We start from the raw sequence: 22,391 nt of genomic DNA on the forward strand, positions 1-22,391 counted from the left end.
TGCTGCAGTTGTAAATGCGCCTAGTTTGGGGGCGTTTAAGAGATCCGTGGATAGGTTTATGGATGGAAAGGGTTTGGTTTAGGTTAGAGGGTCATTGCTTTTTAACTGGTCGGCGCAACATCGTGGGCCAAAGGGCCTGTTCTGCGCTGTAATGTTCTATGTTCATCCACTGGATGTTTTACCTAGCTAAAGGTGGTGTTATCAGATGGACAATCCAGCAACTTCTGATTTCCATCTGCTAACTTCCTTGCACTGAAGATTTTGCTCTGCCACACCAGGATCTTGTACAAAATTTGCCAGAGGAAACAATGATGTTTCTCATAACCTCTTTCTGACCTCAGACATTTCTGTGTTGAATATTGCTTAGCTAATCGCACTGCCATGCAGTGCTCTTGTAGTGCATTAACCCCCACTCCAGTAACATACTACTAATCTTAGAATATATTTGGTTTTCCACTATCTGAAACTAACCTCTGACCAGTTTAATTTCACTGCTTTCAGCTTTATGATCTCTCAGGGTTTGTGAAGGGATTATCCAGTAAATTACCAAAGTATGTGAGATGAAGGAATTGTGATCAATCTCTTAATTCCTAACTGGATTTTAAATTTAGTTTTGTCCAGTTCTGTGTATATGTATCCTTTTATCAAACTGTTGAATACTTGACATTTATATATCAATGCTACAGAAGAGCAGATGAATCGTAACAAACTTGGATGGGAAAATCTGATCAGTAAAATGTGATGGAATTAGTAGTAGAATATGCCTGGATTGACCACAGAACCTGATTGTTGGATATTTACCCTTAAAGTGCTCTTTACCCATTCTGGATAGAGGGTGCTTGTACTAAAGTTTACCCTGAAAACAAATTGTTGGATGTTGAAGCCCAAGGCATCATTGCTGCATTGTGACCAGTCTTGAAAGATTATTAGCCTGTGTGGAGGACTACATCAGGGGGAACTTCAGATCTACCTTAGTACCCAGATACGTTATAGAGATAAGTGACTATGGGGGCGATTCTCTGGGGTCACTAGCCCTAGATGGGAATCATGAAGGTCTGTTGAACTGGGCGTTCAGCAAAAAATGGGATTCTCACCAGGTGAGTCTCCCTGCCCACCACCAAAACAGGAAGTCTAGAGGACTGAATTTGGTGCAGGTCCTGCCCAGAGTGGTATCTTGGATTTTGCGGGTGTGGGGCAAGGAGGTAAGTGCTTTGCCCACGTGCTCCTCTACTGAGAGGGTTCCCCTAAAGGATCTGGGGAATGGGTGGGCTCAGACTGGGATGACGTCTGGATTCTCCCCTGGAATGGGTGTCATGGCTGAACTGTCCTTCTACCCCTCGGAAAAATGGAGCTTACTCCTGGCATGGTGATCTCAAGCTGTTTTCTGTTCAGAACCTTCATTCTGGTCTGTTTACTGTGAAATCTTTTGAAGTTGCCTGGTCGCTTTAATATGTTAATATTTCCTGAACACCTGGAAGTCTTCAAAATCACAGCAGCGCTCTTTTCTACATAAAAGGATTGTCCTTGCTCTGTCTCAAAAGTTCCAGATATGTGTAGACCCCTTGAAGTTTTCTGACTGGCAGGCGATGTCAATTCCACCAGAGGGATTCCCTTGCTCTGGCTCTGAAGCCTCAGGTGTGAGTGGATCCTTTTGAAGTCCTCTGACTGACAGGAGATGTTAGTTTCACAAGGTGATTCAGTTTTCTTGCCTGAATGAGCAGCATGGGTGCAGCCTGACCACTTTGAACTGCTCTGATTGACAATTCCAGATCAAGTCAAACAATTCATTTTTGATATAATCCAGTAAGCCTCAAGAACAACTTTTTTCACCACAGCAGTTTACTCAGCCCTATTTGTTTAACACAGCATCTCTGTTCAAGTTTCTGAGCCTTCATGGAAGGCTCAAATACTTTGAAAATCTTTGTTTACATTCAATTTCACTCTTCGATACCTTTAACTAACCTCTTGAATGACAGGTTCACACTATAACAGACAGAAATTTTGTTTTTAATTTCCCTTCATAGTTAATTGCATCTCAAGTACTTCCTTTTGTTCATAACTGCAGTGTTTATAAATAGGCTTGTTCTGATTGCTAGATTGAGGCTATTAAACAGCAGGCAGGAACTTTCACCTGTATAAAAGGCTGCAGACCAGTCTGTGATCTGGATTAAATACGCTAAGTGTGTCAGCATGCTTTTTCTGCTATATAAGTGGAACATATTTTGCTGGGGCATACAACAGGACCGTTTTTCGAAACAATAAAGAATATCAGCAAAGGAGCTGAACATTCATATTCTGGATTTCCAAAATTTAAAGCCTTGTACGTGGACTTCGAACAATGCCATGCAAATATGAGCGGAAGGAGATACTTTTCTTGAGTATTGCTGAAATTCCATTGAGTATTCTGTGGTATGTTCTTCATGGCAGTGCCTTGACCAGTTGGTCCACTTGCCAACCAGTCAGCACCATTTTCTTTTGCAGTTGTTGCTCCTTTTGAAATTAGGCATTCTTGTCTCTTCTGATAAGTGTAAACATAAGAAATAGGAGCAGGAGCAGGCCATCCAGCCCTTCGAGCCTGCCCCACCATTCAATAAGATCATGGCTGATCTGTCGTGTCTCAGTTCCACATTCCCGCCCTCTCCCCATAACCCTTAATCCCCTCGCTTATCAAAAACCCATCAACCCGCGTCTTAAAAATATTTAGCGAGGCAGCCTCCACCACCTCAATGGGCAGAGAATTCCAGAGATTCACCACCCTTTGAGTGAAGAAGTTCCTCCTCAACTCCGTTCTAAACCGCGCCCCCCCTTTATCTTGAGGCTGTGCCCCCTAGCCCTACTGTCCTTTCTGAGCGGGAAGAGCCTCTCCACCTCTACCCTATCCATCCCATTCATCATCTTATACATCTCAATGAGATCTCCCCTCATTCTACTAAACTCTAACAAGTACAAGCCTAGTTTATTCAGCCTCTCCTCATAGCTCAACCACCTCAACTCTGGTATCAGCCTAGTTTTCAACAGTGCTTAATATACTTTTCTATTTAGCTGAACTTGTCTATTATTGGAGCTGGAGGTAGATTAATTTATCCTGCTCCAGTGTCAAGGCCCACTATAAACCTGTTGCTGTTAGAAGAGCAAGATTGCATCCTAGAGCTCTAATTGATGACAGTGATGTGGAATCCCAAAGTGACACTGGAACAAAATTTGGTAACAAACCTCTGTACAAAGCTAATTAGAACACTGAGATTGATCAGACAGTGTTTCTATTTTTTGATTTGTCCAAGGAGACACTGCTTTTACAACTGTGGAAAGTTATCTTATGATTATTCTTCTTTGTCAAGAATGTTGTCATTTGTCTTTGACGACTAATTCCTTGAAGGTAGAAAAAAGTTTAAAAAATTAATCCATAATAGAATCATATAGACCTATCTTCATTGCCTGCAAGTCCTCTCTAATAGAAATTACAAAATGGCAGTCACTATGTTTAGGGATAGTTCATGTGTGCCAAGGAGCTTCTGATTTGGTGGAAGTGGGCAGTGGGAGTTTCCCACCTCCTCCACGTCCTAGCTCCACAAAGTAAAAGCTTGCCTTAAAATGGCCCCTTCTGCTCCCAGATTCTCTATGTCCACTAGCGACAACTCCACTCAAGCCAATGTTGGAATTGCAGTTCATGACCTAATTATGTCAAATCCCAATCTATGTATTAAAAGGGCTTTACCAGCTTCAGGTGTATATTTTTCTTGGAAAATGGATTAAAATCCACATCAGCAGAAAGCAGGCTGGAAATTGGCAGCTATTTAATGTGCCTGGTCTCCCGAGAGAAGATTAAAATTGCCAACTTTGTCAGTAGAATTTAGGAACATATATAGAAATTTCATTGATTTCAAAATGGACAGTAACCCAAGCATTTGAGTTATCCATTGTAACCAACTCTTTGATGATAATCCTGGCCAGTTCTGGGAAGATTTATTCAGGGTTACTAGGTGGTTTGGCCCTTCTTTATAACATGTTGGTGGAATTAAATTGCAAGTGCTCAAACAAGTTTTCTAACTGCAATTTCTTTCCAAATGTATTATTTCCTTCCTCTGCTTGCAGGTTAGCGCAAGAGATGCAGACAGTGGTCATTTTGGTACCATCTATTATTCTCTTTATGAGGGTGTTGTCAACTATGAAAAATCACGCTTCTTCACTATTGACAACTCTACTGGTAAAGTCTGTACAGCCCAGGATATGGATCGAGATGACGGGCCCCCAAATTACGATTTGTTAGTTATGGCTGAGGATGGGGTAAGTTACGCGTTCTATTTGTAAATCCTTATTTCCTCCTAATTGAAGGAAACCTTATATATCACCTAATCAGTATTTAGGTCTGGCACTAGTTATAATCATTCAGAAACTAGATTTTGCCCTCTTGTGTAAAACCACAAAAAACATGATGGCGAACCCATCAACTTTTTTGTGATAATTTTGAATGCGTACTAACTGATCTCTTGCATTTCCTGTTGGCATGTATAGTAGGAGAGCAGAAGCTCAATAGAAATCTACAAGGTGAAAAGAAACTTTGGTAGAGATGACTAAAATACTGTGGATGCTGGAATCTGAAACAAAAACAAAATGCTGGAAGATCTCAGCAGGTCTGTCAGCATCTGTGGGGAGAGAGAATAGAGCAACATTTTGAGTCAAGAGACCCTTCATTAGAGCTGAAGATGGGGAAAATCGGATAAGATTTATACTGTGGGATCGGGGAGGACTGTAATTGATAGGAATAGCATTGACAAAAAGACGAAGGGGTTGTAAATTGTGATGATAAAAATAAGAATGGTGCTAAAAGCATCCATTAAGTTTCAGAATGTGTAAATGGCAGAACAAAGGTGCAGAGTATAGGAATGTGGCAAATGGCCCTGGTGGGGAGGCGGGCAAGGAGTAAAACAAGATGGAAAGTGCGATTTTAGCAGTGGAAAAATAAAAAAGAATATAACGTAATAAAAATGGATGAAAAGGATAAAAAAAATGAAATAAATGGAAACGAAGTGGAGGAATGAGTTTGTACTCTAAGTTAGCAGTACTGCCTCACAGTGCCAGGGACATGGGTTCAATTCTGGCACTGGGTGATTCTGAGGCGTTTGCAGTCCACATCTGCATGCAAAGTTGTGTAGGTTTGGTTGATTGGCCATGCTAAATTAGTGTCAGAGAGATATGCAGGGTTATGGGGATAGGGTCTGGATGGGATTGTTGTCAGTGCAAGCTCCATGGGCTGAATAGTCTCCTTCTGCAATATAGAGTTTGGAAGATCAAATTTTATTTAACAAAGCAACATTGGAAAACTATAGGTGGGTTGTTAATTCCAAGTTTCAGGTCGCAGGTAATCAAAGGAGTTCTAGCCTGCGTCAGCTTCCTGCTACATGTTCATCAAAGCAGTTCTGAAGCAGACCCTGAAAAGATAAGTACCTGCTTTCACTTGCAGGTAGTTGAGCCAGGGACTTTAGAAATGGTTAATGCCATCTTGGCAAAAGCAGCCAATTGTTGAGGACAAATGAGTCTGTACAATAAATCTCTCCAGTTCCTCCCAGACACTCGGAGTGAATTGATTTATGTACTCTTACAATGATTCCCTAATCCTTTCCCAATTAGGGACAGCTGTGTTTAATTACAATTTAAAGGATGCATTTTATTGCAACACATACTTAACCTGGCAGGGGTGAAACCATGATCAGGCAGGGGAAGAGGCTAGCCCATTGCGCTTGGGGTGCACTGACGCCTGTGACTGTGATTTGCCTAAGCTGGGGTAGAATAAAGGATCAGGGTAGCCAATGTGGTTAAATCGCGGCTTTACTGATACAATTTTTCTAAGCCATCGCGTCCTTTTGGCTAACTTGAAGCGTTGGATCAAGTCAAACTCGTAGAGTTGACCGAGGAGAACTAGTGGGATGTGGATTATTTAGACTTTCAGAAGGCTTTCAACAAAGTCTCACATAGCAGACCACTATGTAAAGTTAAAGCAAATGGGATTGCAGGTAGTGTATTGAGATGGATAGGAAAGCTGGTTAGCAGATAAGAAGCAGAGAGTTGGCATAAATGGGTCTTTTTCTGGTTGGCAAATAGTGACTAGTGGGATACTGCAGGGATCTGTGCTAGGAACCCAACTGTTCACATTATATAGTAATGATTTGGAAGAGGGAACTAAATGTATTGTCTCCAAATTTGCAGATGATATAAGTTGTGTAGGAGAGTGAGCTGTGAGGAGATGCAGACATGCTTCAGTATGATTTAGACAGGCTGAGTGTGTGGGCATGTGCATGACAGATGCGGTTTAATCTGGATAATTGTGAGGTTATCCGCTTTGGTACCAATAATAGGAAGACAGATTGTTACTTGAATGGGTGTAAATTGAGAGAGGTGAATACTCCGTGAGACCTTGGTGTCCTCATACATCTGTCGCTGAAATAGTGTGCAGGTATACCAGGCAGTAAAGATGGCAAATGGTATGTTAGCTTTATAGCGAGAGGATTTGAGTATAGGAATAGGGATTTTACTGTAATTGTATAGGGTGTTGGTGAAGTCACACCCGGAGTATTGTGTGCAGCTTTGGTGTCCTTATCTGGGGAAGGATGCTGTAGAGGGAGTATAGCAGAGGTTTACCAGGTTAATCCCTGGGAAGGCAGTTAGTGTCTCCTCATACGACAAAGTTGGTTATGATTTTATTCATTGGAGTTTAGAAGAGTGAGAGGGGATCTTATAGAAACTTTTAAAATTTTGACAGGGTAGATTTAGAAAGAATGTTCCTGATGGTGGGGGAGTCCAGAGCTTAGGAATTTGTGGAGAACTGAGGTGAGAAATTTCTTTACCCAGAAGTTGGTGAAAGTATGAAATTCACTACCACAGAAAGTAGTTGAGGCAAAAACATTGTGTCATTTTGAGAAGAAATTCGATATAGCTCTTGGCTGAAGAGCGGAAGCGGGGGGATCAGTGTGTTGAATTTGATGATCAGCCATGATCTTAATGAATGGCCTACTCCTAGTTTCTGTGTAAGCCCAGGAGGGGCTGCAATGCCTCATCCTGTCAGCTTGTATTTTGTTTGATTGAGCCCAAGATGGGATGCAGTGTCTTGTCAGCTTGGATCTTGTTTGTCCCTCATGTGGAACTGGGGTCGAATTTTGATCTTTTGCTTTTTTTGATTAGAATTAAAGTACCGGAAGATATATATTTAAAAAAAAATGGGTATCTAGCATCACAGGTCCTCATCCCTCCCCCAATATCGGACATATTATAAGTGGTAACAAAGAAGAAAGTCCTGTCTTAGCTTTCAACATCTTTGAGTTCATATTAAACTAAAATTGTAGTACATATTTTTGTTGCAAGCATGCTAATATGCCATAGCAGGCATCATTGATGTTAACTAGAACTCCCAGTTTTCACATACAGAAGCATGTAATTACATAAATGTTACATTAGTGTCAATTGTATTGCCTTTTTTTCTACAGGGTGGTTTGAGTGCTCAGTCATTTATCCACTTAGAGCTGCAGGATATCAACGATAACCATCCTGTTTTCAACCCATTGACATATGTGACCAGTATCAGCAGCTATACACAGCCTGGAACAGAGATTATAAATGTCATTGCCTCTGACAAGGATTCGGGAATCAATGGGCAGGTGTCATATGAACTTCTGTCTGGAAATTTCTCTTCTCTCTTCTCTGTAGATTCCTCGACAGGTACAATTTTATTTCTTTTGATTTGGATTTTACATTGTTCACACTGTAATGTAATAGTTAGCAATTAATTAAATTCTGGCAATTTAATTGCTTGTTTGATAAATTAGACAAACCTATTTCTTGTTAGATAAAACTGATAAAGCTACCTTTTCATTTTAAGGTCTTTAGTTACCAATGTACCAATCCCTAACTGAAAAAGCGGGTCTTCACCAACGCCTAGCTAATGGCCAGAAACTTGAAGCCCTCCAAATTTGCATCCCTCTGAAAAACCACCTTACCTCCACTCATTGCTGTCCAACAACCTAGCTATTATTAAGAATTTAATGTGCATCCTGAATGTTAGTTTGTACATTTGTGTACAAATGCATTAAGCGTTCTGACTCTTGTCTAGAACAGGCATAGTAATCTTGATACCTGTGCCATTTTAACATGTTACCAATAGCAATTCTCTCTCCAGTATTCCAGTAATCATCATTTGATAACTGATCCTTACAACATGATTTTCTAGTGTGCCCAAGATTAATCATGATTAAAACTAATTTTTTAATGATAGTTTTATTTTCTTAAATCCACATTGGGCATGCTTTGCCCATCGATCAGCATGACAAGATGGGATGTGAGGCGAAGAATCAGCATCGCATCCAGCATCAGGCAGTTTGCAATCTTCCACTTTTTCCTGGTGTGAAAGACTTGGTGCTCATTTTACATTTGAATGGATATCAACATCAATAGCACCACCACCACCACCCCCTCCCCCGATGCTTCCCACCTCGGTGACTTATGTCACGCTGGCATGAATCACAGTTGCTCTATGAAAGTCTGGATCAGATGCAGCAGTAGCAAAGGGTGAGGGTGGGGCGCAAGGAGGCGATTACCACTGAGCACCACTATCTGGGGTGCAGTGGGGAGGTCTCGGCCGTCATCATGCTGCGGGGTTGGGTGGGGGACTTTGCATGGGCATTGGGGAGAGAAGGGGTGCTTGTGCTGGTTAGGGGCCGTGTTGCGTGCATTCCCCTGATTGCTGAACTCCCCAAGGGGTTGTACATTTGATTGAGTTCCAACTCCACGAATGCTGCACCGGTTACCCTGCCATCTGACTGCTGGACTGGTTCCGTGGTCTCTGCCGACGTTCCATCCCAGGCCCCAATAGCAGGAACCAGAAGTAGATCTAGCAGCTGTTGCTACAGTATGGGCAGCTCAGTAGGTGTTAGCAAAGCCCCTCACATTCATGGACTCTGCAGTGCTCGCTTCAGTGGGAACCCAGTTCATGCTTGTCATGAGTGTGCATTCCCACCCTCTGCCTGGAGTGCTAGCCATTCCTGGAAACTACTGCAACAGACATCCAGGTGGGTACACTCTTGTCTATGCTTCAGGGATACCCACTGGGGACAGAAAAGATGGAGACTCAGGGAGACCCTCATGTCCTGCAGTGGGCTGTTGATTGCTGCGTGCTGCTGCAGGCTGTGGTTCTATAAGATCTTTGTGGACCTTATGGCATAGGAAGATGCCTGCTCCTGGAGGCGGTGAAGGTCACAGTGGCCCTCAACCTCTATGCCACCAGATCCTTTGAGGTCACCAGCAGGGACCTCTGCATCCCTCAGCCCACTGTGCATAAGTGCGTCTATGAGATGATGAAGCCTTTTATGCCTGGGCAGGCCACTACATCAACTTTGATGTGGACCAGGCACAGCAAGAAGCCTGGACTGCAGACTTTGCCACTATCAATAGGATGCCCCATGTGCAGGGGGCTGTAGATGGTATGCACATTGCCCTGTGTTCCCAGCATAATCAGGCACTACGCTTTGTCAGTTGGAAGAGATTCCATTCTCTGAGCATGCAGATTGTGTGTAACCAGTGGATGAGCATTATGTGCATGCGTAACAACACCAGAGGAGTGTGCACAACAGTTACATCCTCCAGAGTTCGGACATGATTAGCCTCTTTGGGGACTAGCCCAGGCTGTCGGGATGGCTCATTGGGGACAAGAGCTATCTGCTAATGTCATAGCTATTGACACCAGGGTGAAGGCCTGAGATGGACACCCACTCCGATGAGAGCTATATCCCCACCCAGTCCGTCGTCAAGCATTGCATTGGGCTACTCAAAACATGGTTCCTCTGCCTGGACCACTCGGGTCTTGCTCTCCGATATAGCTCCGAGGGTGGTCTTTGTGGTCTCCTGTGCACTCCACAACCTGGCGCAGCAGTGGGGAGACTTCCTAGATGTGGAGGAAGACCAGGGGGATGACGCTGAGGTGGTGGAGGGTGCTCAGGAGGATGTGGCGACTGATGCCAAGGAGAAGTTGGTAAATGGAGGACAGGCTGCAGCAAGGGTCCGACAGGGCAGGGTGATGAGGGAGGCCCTCTGCTGCAAGGTTCTCTCAGCATGAAGTGTGGGATCCACCAGGATCAACCACTTGCCCATCACCTTGGGGGCCTGTAGCCTCCTGCCATGGGTCCCAGTGATATTACACCAGTGTGATGGGTCCAAGTTGGCCATGTTAGCAAGTTTCTGGTTCAGGTAGGAGGTTGATGACAAATCACTATGTGGTACAGCGGCCTTGGTGCAACACAAGTCTGACTCCTCCCTGTTCTCTGACTACACACTGCTGCTGCATCTCCAGAACTTTGGGAGAACTGATTCTAGCCACCTGGCACCTGGCTGGGGGCCAGCTGTGTCCATGGCTCCGGGAGACCTCTGCCTGCCCAAGCCCTCGGATGTTTCCACCATGGTGATTGTGTCCGCACTAGTGGATGCTGCGGTTGATGCTTGTGTCGAATGCAACATGCTCTCCTTGGAGTTTCCATGATGCTTTCCTCCTGGGTGTCATTGTAGGTATCTTCAGGCATTGGTGTGGGCAGCAACCCCTGACTGGTTGGTGACAACCCCAGAACAGGCCAGTTTCACTGGGGTTGTTTCCTGCAAGAAAGGACACATGGTTCAGTGCAAGGGAGAGACAAAAATTTGGGCAGTTCACAACTTATTTGCAATATGTCATATGGATAAAGGTTTTGTGGATCCTGACTCCATAGCGTTCTGCAACCTGGCTGTCCATCATAACTTTGTCCTCAGCCTCCCTCAAAGTCTCCAGTGTGTGCCTCTCGAATGGGGTAAAGAGACGCAACTCAAGAAGCCCACCTCGGTTTTCTCCCACTCCCAGTGATTATGGGCCATCTTCTCCTGTGGAAATGGAAATAGGGATTAAATTTCGGAGAGCTAAAAGCACAGGATGTCAGGGATGCGGGCAACTGGGTGGTGTAGACTGGCACTGCCACAATAAAAAGTCTGACAACACCAGGTTTTAATCCAACCGATTTATTTGATAGTAAACGCACAAGCTTTCGGGGTTAGTCCCTTCGTCAGGTGAATGGAGAGTTCTGGCCTCAGACAGAGCATATAAAGCACAGACTGTTTAGAGATTACTGATTAGAATGCGAATCCTTACAACTAACCTGCTGTTCAAGACCTGAAGTGGTTGACAATGTGAGTGGAAGGAGCACTGATCACAGGTTAAAGAGATGTGTATTGTCTCCAGACAGTACAGTAAGTGAGGTTTTGCAAACCCAGGCAAGTCACGGGGGTTACAGATAGTACGACATGAACCCAAGATCCCTGTTGAGACCGTCCTCATGTGTGCGGAACTTGGCTATCAGTCTCTGTTCAGCGACTCTGCGCTGTCGTGTGTCGTGAAGGCCGCCTTGGAGAATGCTTACCCGAAGGTCAGAGGCTGAATGCCCATGACCACTGAAGTGTTCGCCAACAGGAAGGGAACACTTCAGTGGTCATGGGCATTCAGCCTCTGACCTTCGGGTAAGCATTCTCCAAGGTGGCCTTCACGACACACGACAGCGCAGAGTCGCTGAACAGAGACTGATAGCCAAGTTCCGCACACATGAGGACGGTCTCAACAGGGATCTTGGGTTCATGTCGCACTATCTGTAACCCCCGTGACTTGCCTGGGTTTGCAAAACCTCACTTACTGTACTGTCTGGAGACAATACACATCTCTTTAACCTGTGATCAGTGCTCCTTCCACTCACATTGTCAACCACTTCAGGTCTTGAACAGCAGGTTAGTTGTAAGGATTCGCATTCTAATCAGTAATCTCTAAACAGTCTGTGCTTTATATGCTCTGTCTGAGGCCAGAACTCTCCATTCACCTGACGAAGGGACTAACCCCGAAAGCTTGTGCGTTTACTATCAAATAAATCGGTTGGATTAAAACCTGGTGTTGTCAGACTTTTTACTGTGTTTACGCCAGTCCAACGCCGGCATACCCACATCATGACTGCCACAATAAGCAGGGTTTGTTAGAACAGATGGCAGAGGGGCTAAAGGTAGGGGGTCGGGTGCTGGGGAGCTGTATCAAGAGATGAATTGATGTGGACATTGCAGGCTTGTTGGATAGGACTGATGCCAGGACTGAATGGACACCTACTGTTGCTGCTCGAAGGAGGTCGTTCAATTCTTTCTACGCTGGCTCCTAGTCCTCTGTGCTAGTGAATGGACACTGAGTGCCGTTGTCACTGCTTCCTTCAAACCGTATTGCCAGCCTGACCCCGGGGTTGTTGCCCACCCTGAGGAACAAAATAACCCTCTCCTCAATGGCATTTAGCAGGTGGCCCACCTCTCCCTCTATGAGTCTCGGAGCTGCTCTGTGGTGCCATTTTCCTGGCGTGAGTGATTGAGAGTCCATTGTTAGCATTTAAACGCAGCTCCCCCTTGTTAATGCCAAACAGCTGTGGCCACTTTTGGTAAGTTAAGCAGCCGATGAGTCCATGCTGGTGCGAATCACATGCATGTTCTTTCATTGCACTAAGTATTGTGAGATGTGGTGCATGACAAGCCAGAAAAGACCAGCGTGGTTAATTCCCGTTTTCACACTTTTCTGATACTTGGAAATGTTGGGTGTGATCTTCCCAAACAAAGTCTATTATTGTAAGGATGGAATATAGCAGCCAATATATCTTGAAAGGCAAGTCAAAAGTGCTTCTTTATTGAGAAATGATGAAGGAGCAGTGCTCTGAAAGCTCGTGATTCCAAATAAACCTGTTGGATTTTAACTTGGTGTTCTGAGACTTCTAACTCTGCGCACCCCAGTTCAACATCTCCACGTTATTGAGAAATGAGGAACAATAAGTTCTCCTTTAAAGCTGTGGTTGTGAATATTGCCCTGAAAAGCCAATGTCCAGCTGAAATACTGTACTGTACATGTGCAGGATTGTGCATTTCTAGCTGGACTAATGTGCAAAATTAAACAAAATTGTTCAACATAACTGAAATATTACCCACATAACGAATCACCCAAACAGCCCTGAGTATAACAGCTTCTATGTCATACCCATGGCATTCCTGAAACTCAGCTCAACCTTTTTTGCTTGCTTTCCTTTCCCACTCTGGGTGGGAGTTTCAAGCCCCATCGTGGGCGGGATGGGAAAATTTGGAGAGCCATTTCAAGTTGAATTTACAAACTTGTTCGAGAGTCAGGAATAGAAAATGTCGGCCAAGGCTGAATAAGAATTCTGTGTAAACGAAAGAGCAAAAAATTCAGGAGCGTATTGTTCTCATCACTTCAGTAATGCATATTGGCACACTTGGTCTTTTTTCATATAGAACATAGAACAGCACAACACAGTACAAGTCCTTTGGCCCTCAATGTTGTGCCGAGCTATGTCCAAACCCAAGATCAAGCTATTCCACTCCCTATCATTCTGGTGTGCTCCATGTGCCTATCCAACAAGCATTTGAAAGTTCCTAAAGTGTCTGACTCCACTATCACAGCAGGCAGTGTATTCCACACCCCAGCCACACTCTTAAGTGAAGAATCTACCTTGGACATCCCTCCTAATATATCCCATCATGAACCTTATAGTTATGTCCCCTAGTAACAGCTACATCACCCGAGGAAATACTCTCTGCATGTCCACTCTATCTATCCCACTCATCGTCTTATAAACCTCTAAGTCGCCTCTCATCCTCCTCTGCTCTAAAGAGAAAAGACCCACCTCCCTCGACCTCTCCTCATAAGACCCACCCTCCAAACCAGACAGCATCCTGGTAAATCTCCTCTGCACTCTCTCCAGTGCTTCCACATCCTCCTCATAGTGAGGTGACCAGAACTGAACACAATATTCCAAATGTGGTCTCATCAACATCCAGAATAGTTGCAAACGGTATATCCGGTATAGTTTCCATTCATTTAAATGGACTGAAGACAGGACTACAGGAGACAATCTCCCTTCATTTTATTGTTAAGTCTCTGAACTATGTCAGTTTAAACTTGATAACATAAAGATTAATATTCATGTGTTTTTGTTTTCCAGGTGCAGTTTATTTAACTTCTGTCCTCAGTCACTTACAGGTTTCTAACGTGCAGTTGAAAATTTCTGCACGAGATGGTGGGAACCTGACTTCGCCTATCAACGCAACTGTAACTGTCCACCTTCTTCACAGTTCTCTTGCTCCAGTAGTATTTGAGAGATCTTATTATTCCTTTACCATAACAGAAAATGCCCCTATAGGAAGTGCTGTTGGAACAGTACGAATTGCAAAAATCCAAGGTGGGTTTTAGATACACAACCTTCTTCAGAGACAAATCAAGCTATGTTTCTTCAATGTGTATGAACTTTAACATATAATTCATAAACTACATTGGACTTGTAAAACTTCACTGATTACCAGCTTGGTTGGGCTGATTATGCTATGGCTGCCCCTGAATGAGAGGTCAGCTCATTAACATGATTTATGATAGTTTGCTGCATAGTGAAATTAGAGCTGAAATTTTAAGTACTGGTGACGAAAGCACTGAGTTCTGACAGCATTTTCTGTGCATTATAAACCTCTCAATTACTGTTCAATACTTAGTTGAGATGCCCATTAAGCCTAGAGGAAAAGAAGCTGATGACTTCTTGAGCTAAAATAAGGTGCAGACATTGTGGAGCAACTGGAAGAGAGACGATACGATCTAGGAAGCAACCACACTGCTTCGGTTAGGTTGTCTGATTAGTGGTCAGGAACAGAAGGTTTTGACTGTGAGTCAGGCATTTGACAGGACCTAAGGTATAGTATTGGGGGACTCTGAGTTGGCCCTTGTCCAACTAGCACAAGGTTTCAAGGTTTTTGTTGTCCGTGTGAATGAAGGCATAGGAATGGATGAGGAAATGGTCCGTGACAAAAATGTGGCCATTCAAGCAACAGAAGTGAAAAAGAATGCAGTAGTGATATAGGCAAGTATGCTCTGTACTCTGCAGTTGCAGTCAGGTATTTTGAAGGCTGGGTTGCCTGCCCAGAATCAGAGGTAAGGACATCACCTTGTAGCTAGAGATGAGGATCCTTTCGTTGTGTTCCAGATAGGAACCAACAACATAGGTAGAACTAAAAATGGAAGTTTGCTGCAAGAGCTAGTGAAACTGATCAAAATTAAAACTCGGAAGCTCAGGTAATGATTTTTAAGATTCTTAGAATCAGGACAAAGAGGTTAAGTGTGTAGCTGACAGAGTGGTCAAGGAGGCAGGAGTTTTGGGTATTGATGCCAGTACTGGAGAAAGAGGGAGTTGTTTCATTGGAACTGGTCTATTTAAATCTGGATCCAGATCCTGGAATCTTTTAAAGAATTGATCTGTTAACATTGGGATATATGAAAACGTGACTTTTTCTTTTAGAAAGTTGTGGATTGTTTGACTTGAAATATTATTAATTGTTTTAGAATGATATCAATCGCTCATGTATTATTGTGCAATTTCTTAAAGTTATTAAAATGTGGAGTTTTTAGTGCAGATTGGGTAAATAGGCTAAAAGATTGGATTTGGATTGACATGAAGTATTCTCAGTGAAGTGGATAAAAAAAAATTAAAAATATTTTTTCAGTATTGTAATTACAACCAGGTAAGGAAAAGCCTCAAGGAAGAGCTTTTTCTCTTATATTAATTTCCTCACTTTGTCTATTCTGGTATGAAATGTGTGTCTTCTGCAATGAAGACATACACAAAATATTTGTTTGATATCTCTGCCATTTCCTCATTCTCTATGATAATTTCTCCTTTTATGTTTCTAAGGGACTAGAGCTTACTTACACTATTCTCTGCCTTTTTATATACTTTTAAAAATGCTAAATGTTTGTTTTTATATTTCTAGTTAGTTTACTCTCATTCTATTTCCTTTTTTTAATCAACTTTCACTGGCCCTTTGTTGGCTTCTAAAACACTCCCAAACTTCAGATTTGCTACTTTTTTGCAACATTGTAAGCCTCTTCCTTTAATCTAATATTCTTAACTTCCTGAGTGAGTCACAGATGGATCTTTCTTGCTCAGCCTTTGTTTTCCAATCGAATGTATTTATATTGAACATTTTGAATTCTTTCTTTAAATGTTTCACAGTGTTGTTTGACCTTCATACCTTTCAGTTTATTTACCCAATTAACCATAACCAGTTCTCTTCTCATAACTATGTCATCAGTTCTGTTTAAGATTCCTATTTGTGATTGGAGAATATCATTTTTAATCTTAACATACAGTTCAGTGGTCTTATGAGGAGGCGATTCTCCAAAAGTGCTGAATTGGTGGGAAAAGTATTCTATACCACGACTGTTTTCTCAGTTGAACTTCACACACTCAAATCTCTCTACTCTGTGCAATGCAGAGGTCCCGATCGTGAATCTCATTAAAAACCAGGGGGCTGGGCCGATTCGCACCGGAGCCTGACAGTTCTGGATCTCTGCACATGCGCAGTGGCCCTGATCTGTCAGTCTCCCCGTTTGCTGGCCAGCCCGGAGCCGCTACAATAATTCCTGCCCCCCACCCCACCCCCCAAGCCCCAGACTACCCCGATGTCCACTCCCCATGCAGTGATGCCCCTTGGCACTGCCCTGATGTCCTGTGGGCAGTGTCAAAGTGCCCCTGGGCATGGGCATTTTGTCCCTTGGGCAGTGCCAGGAAGTACAGGCCAACACTGCCATGGTGCCCATGTTTTAGTCCAACCTATTTATTTGATAATATTCTCACAAGCTTTCGAGGGGACAGCCTCTTCGTCAGGTGAATGGAGAGTTCTGGCCTCAGACAGAGCATATAAAGCACAGACAGTTTAGAGATTACTGATTAAAATGCGAATCCTTACACCTAACCTGCTGTTCAAGACCTGAAGTGGCTGACAATGTGAGTGGTAGGAGCACTGATCACAGTTTAAAGAGATGTGTATTGTCTCCAGACAGTACAGTAAGTGAGGTTTTGCAAACCCAGGCAAGTCACGGGGGTTACAGATAGTGCGACATGAACCCAAGATCCCTGTTGAGACCGTCCTCATGTGTGCGGAACTTGGCTATCAGTCTCTGTTCAGCGACTCTGCGCTGTCGTGTGTTGTGAAGGCCGCCTTGGAGAATGCTTACCCGAAGGTCAGAGGCTGAATGCCCGTGACCACTGAAGTGTTCGCCAACGGGAAGGGAACAGTCTTGCCTGGTGACTGTCGAGCGATGTTCATTCATCCGTTGTCGTAGCGTCTGCATGGTCTCCCCAATGTACCATGCTTCGGGACATCCTTTCTTGCAACGTATCAGGTAGACAATGTTGGCCGAGTTGCAAGAGTATTTACCATGTACCTGGTGGATGGTATTCTCACGTGTGATGATGGTATCCATGTCGATGATCCGGCATGTCTTGCAGAGGTTGCTGTGGCAGGGTTGTGTGGTATTGTGGTCACTGTTCTCTTGAAGGCTGGGTAGTTTGCTGCGAACAATGGTCTGTTTGAGGTTGTGTGGTTGTCTGAAAGCAAGAAGTGGGGGTGTGGGGATGGCCCTGGCGAGATGTTCGTCTTCATCAATGATATGTTGAAGACTCCGGAGAAGATGTCGTAGCTTCTCCACTCCGGGGAAGTACTGGACGACGAAGGGAACTCTGTCCACTGTGTCCCGTGTTTGTCTTCTGAGGAGATCGGTGCGGTTTTTTGCTGTGGCGCATCGAAACTGCCGATCTATGAGTCGAGCACCATATCCTGTTCTTACGAGGGCATCTTTCAGGGTCTGGAGGTGTCTGTCACGATCCTCCTCATCTGAGCAAATCCTGTGTATACGGAGGGCTTGTCCATAGGGAATGGCTTCTTTAACATGTTTAGGGTGGAAACTGGAGAAGTGGAGCATTGTGAGATTGTCTGTGGGCTTGCAGTACAGTGAGGTGCTGAGGTGACCGTCCTTAATGGAGATGCGTGTGTCCAAGAATGCAACTGATTCTGGGGAATAGTCCATGGTGAATCTGATGGTGGGGTGGAGTTTGTTGATATCATCATATAGTTGTTTCAGTGATTGTTCACCGTGAGGCCAGAGGAAGAAAATGTCATCGATGTATCTAGTGTACAGCATCGGTTGAAGATTCTGTGCAGTGAAGAAGTCTTGCTAGTGTACAGCATCGGTTGAAGATGAGGAGGATCGTGACAGACACCTCCAGACCCTGAAAGATGCCCTCGTAAGAACAGGATATGGTGCTCGACTCATAGATCGGCAGTTTCGATGCGCCACAGCGAAAAACCGCACCGATCTCCTCAGAAGACAAACACGGGACACAGTGGACAGAGTTCCCTTCGTCGTCCAGTACTTCCCCGGAGCGGAGAAGCTACGACATCTTCTCCGGAGTCTTCAACATATCATTGATGAAGACGAACATCTCGCCAGGGCCATCCCCACACCCCCACTTCTTGCTTTCAGACAACCACACAACCTCAAACAGACCATTGTTCGCAGCAAACTACCCAGCCTTCAGGAGAACAGTGACCACAATACCACACAACCCTGCCACAGCAACCTCTGCAAGACATGCCGGATCATCGACATGGATACCATCATCACACGTGAGAATACCATCCACCAGGTACATGGTAAATACTCTTGCAACTCGGCCAACATTGTCTACCTGATACGTTGCAAGAAAGGATGTCCCGAAGCATGGTACATTGGGGAGACCATGCAGACGCTACGACAACGGATGAATGAACATCGCTCGACAGTCACCAGGCAAGACTGTTCCCTTCCCGTTGGCGAACACTTCAGTGGTCACGGGCATTCAGCCTCTGACCTTCGGGTAAGCATTCTCCAAGGCGGCCTTCACAACACACGACAGCGCAGAGTCGCTGAGCAGAGACTGATAGCCAAGTTCCGCACACATGAGGACGGTCTCAACAGGGATCTTGGGTTCATGTCGCACTATCTGTAACCCCCGTGACTTGCCTGGGTTTGCAAAACCTCACTTACTGTACTGTCTGGAGACAATACACATCTCTTTAAACTGTGATCAGTGCTCCTACCACTCACATTGTCAGCCACTTCAGGTCTTGAACAGCAGGTTAGGTGTAAGGATTCGCATTTTAATCAGTAATCTCTAAACTGTCTGTGCTCTATATGCTCTGTCTGAGGCCAGAACTCTCCATTCACCTGACGAAGAGGCTGTCCCCTCGAAAGCTTGTGAGAATATTATCAAATAAATAGGTTGGACTAAAACCTGGTGTTGTCAGACTTTTTACTGTGTTTACGCCAGTCCAACGCTGGCATACCCACATCATGGTGCCCATGGCCAGGGGGCACCACCCCCCTACTGCCCAACCCCCTGGGGGGATCCCCAATTGTCATTCCCCCCCCACCCGCATTCCAGTGAGGTCTCCTGCCAGTTCTCCGAATGTGGGATGCTACCTTTAACCCTGCTGCAATGAAATACTCTTGGCGGGATGGGAGATTCAGTCGGGACCGGCAAGCTCCCAAAAATGACATTTAAAATATAGTTAAAATACATTTTAAAAGATTCAAATGACTTTACCTGTCTTCCTGCCAGTTTCCAGCGTGGTCTGGTTTCTGACTGTCCTCTGGTTCTTGGAGATGCGCATGCGTTCCCGGCGCATGCACAAATCCCAGAACAAGGCTCACAACGTGCATATCCCACCTTGACTCACCAGAAAAGTTGCAGGCCGGAATGGGAGAATTGCCCCCATGATTACTCTTTCCCAGTGAATCCTTCACTATGAAGTTACTAATTAATCCTGCTTAATTACGCAATGCCAGATTTAAGGTAGTTTTATCCCTGGTTGGTTCCATAATACATGTGCCAAGAAACTGTCACAAAAACATTTGATAAACTCGTTTTTTAGACTGTTAATGTTCAGCCCAGTCTATATGAAGATTAAAGTTCTCCACATTTATTCCATTGTTTTTGTCACAAGCTCCAATGATTTCTTCTTTAATGCTCAATCCATTGGCATAACTACTATTAGGAGCCTATAAACTACTCCCACCAGGGTTTTCTGATTGTTGCTATTCTGAATTTTTACTCATCCTGATTCTACTTCATAATCTTCTGAGGCCAGAACCTTTCTCATTAATATCCTTATGTAATGCTTTACCATCAGGGCTTTTCCTCCTCCTTTCAATTCTGTGTCTTTTTCCAAAACATTATTTATCTTGAGCTATTTATTTCCCAATCTTGGTCATCTTGTAACCGTGGGCGGAACTTTCAATTATTCAGTCTTAGATGTCGAGACAGAACTGGAACCCGGCATTGAACCCACTCTTTGGTGAATAGGAAGAATTGCTGCATTATGTGCCTCTCAGCTCAATATCAGTTCTGCACGATGAAAATCTTGAAGTGGGGCAGGCAGGAGATTGGTGCCACTCCTGCTACCTAACAGGCTCGAAGGTGTAAATGCCATGTTTAAACACACCCAGAAGAGCATTCATTGTCTGTGACCCCCCTCCACAGCCAGATGTCTCTCGCCAGACCATGTGTGGCCCCATATTTTAGCAATGCTTTGCTACAGAGTCTCCTGGCCACCCAGAAGTGGCAGCAAGATGCCATCCTGCCAGAGCTAGGTGGGTGGGATGGAAGTAGCAATGCATGGCAGTGGCCGTGAGGTCCACAAGAGAACCTGGCTTCATGCTGGAAGAGAACGAACAATCTGAGTGCTGCTAAGATGAGTGCCACTGTCTGCTTACTCAATGCGAAATTAAACTCATGTGCCTGAAGCTTTGTAAGTTTGCAGCTGCAGAGAATTGTCACACAAGAGGTTCGTTGGCAGGCACCATGTGCACTTGTGCCTGGGCTTAAACTTTCTTTTAGCTTCTCAAATGAATGTAACCTCGGAGAAGCACAGCCTTTAGCTGCATGTGTGACATTGAGGGTTCACAGTGCATTGTGTAGGCTGGCAACTGTTTTGGCAATTGTGGAATGTCCTTTGCACAATGACCATTGAGGGATATCTGTTGGACGTGTATTGTTTGTTAGAGTTTCCTCCGGACAGATTTCATGGTGTTTCACTCCATTTGTGTAATGCGCCATGTTTCTGATAGCTTCTCCAATAGCACAGACGGTTGACATCCGATGGTACAAAAGATTCTTAAGTATACAGCCATCATTCATCGATGAATGTGGTCAAACCAGTCCAGATGACTTAGCTTGTCAATGAATTGACAATGATGTAACAAAACATGTTCCAGGACTTGCAAGTTGCTGACCATGGCCTGTTGAGAGGTGCCAAGGATATTTCAGAAGCAACAAAGGTGGAAACAGTTAAGCCTTTTCTCATGTTGAACATGTGTAATCCAGGTCTTACTGCTGTGCTGAGGGTGCAGGCTGTGTGGAATCATGGTTTGGTATGCAGTCAGTTTGCTGTCGTTTCCCTGTGCTGATATGGAAATATATCCCCATTCTTCAGCCGGTTTTTCTACTCCCATTCATGTCGGTGGGTTTGGGGTCATGAGTGGAAAATATCACGAGAAGGCCTTGACTCATTTTACACGCTATTCACTGTTGAAACATCATTATAATACATCAGCATATCATTATTGGGCCCATGTGCTGGAATAATAGCTTCACATCAAGTAAAGCATGATGTCAGAACGGCGCAATGTATGACTGCTTTCAAAAGGCATGCACCTGGCAAGCAAGACCCAAGGGGAGCTTGGAGATGCGTGCACTCGAGCTGACCCAGTGCACGTGGAATGGTTCCACGTCTTCAATATCTAAAATACATGTTTAATTTCTATAACAGTAGTTATGTGTGTGCCTATGCAAGTAGTACCTTTGTATAGAATAAGTATAAAGTATATTGTAATCCTTATTGTAAGTTAATTTCCCCTGTTTAGTAATCTTATCAGTTTCTAAATCCCAGGGTTTTCTGAATCCCTGTAACATATTTCTCCCTTTTGGCCCTTGGCTAGCCCAAGAATAGGCTACTAGATAGATGTTTGATAGTATGTATTCTCGTACTCCAGATAGTTATTTGGCATTGGGGACACCTCTTTTTCCACAAAAATTGGTGTTACTGCTGCTGCACCCCTCATGGACTTCTCTGCTAAAAATTTGAATATTTGTATAATTACAAGGAACATTAAGATGACATTGAAGAAGAGCACTATTTCTTGTACAATTGATGTTCCCAGAGAACCCAGCCAGTCTGTAGCCCATTTCCGTAGAGAAAAGCATGTTGGTTGTTTTGAGTTTTTCAACCTCCTTTATAATGTGGGTGTCTAAATTGGTTATGACTTCTGAAGTATCAGGTATCTATGTATTACACAATGATCCAATTAAGGCACATGTTCTATCCTTAGCTGCCAAGATAAAGTCTGGTACCATACGATTCTGTAGCATATAGCAACTATCTCATCATTAATTTCAGTGAAGGCAGTAGCTGTATCATTGCCAAAACAGAGATAATGG

The 22,391-nt window shown here is 44.1% G+C and overlaps 1 protein-coding gene across 1 annotated transcript in view; it reads left to right on the plus strand.

The window, feature by feature from the left end:
- dchs2 (dachsous cadherin-related 2) overlaps positions 1-22,391 on the plus strand; it is a 94,839-nt gene that overhangs the window by 1,617 nt on the left and 70,831 nt on the right. The window contains exons 2-4 of the mRNA XM_080186033.1: positions 4,093-4,284; positions 7,479-7,710; positions 14,034-14,270. Of these exons, the coding sequence (XP_080042159.1) occupies positions 4,093-4,284; positions 7,479-7,710; positions 14,034-14,270 (661 nt within the window). The remainder of the gene's footprint in view (positions 1-4,092; positions 4,285-7,478; positions 7,711-14,033; positions 14,271-22,391) is intronic.

This window comes from Carcharhinus amblyrhynchos, chromosome 1, assembly GCF_965287045.1.
Source record: "Carcharhinus amblyrhynchos chromosome 1, sCarAmb.v2.hapA, whole genome shotgun sequence".
Lineage (NCBI taxonomy): Eukaryota > Metazoa > Chordata > Chondrichthyes > Carcharhiniformes > Carcharhinidae > Carcharhinus > Carcharhinus amblyrhynchos.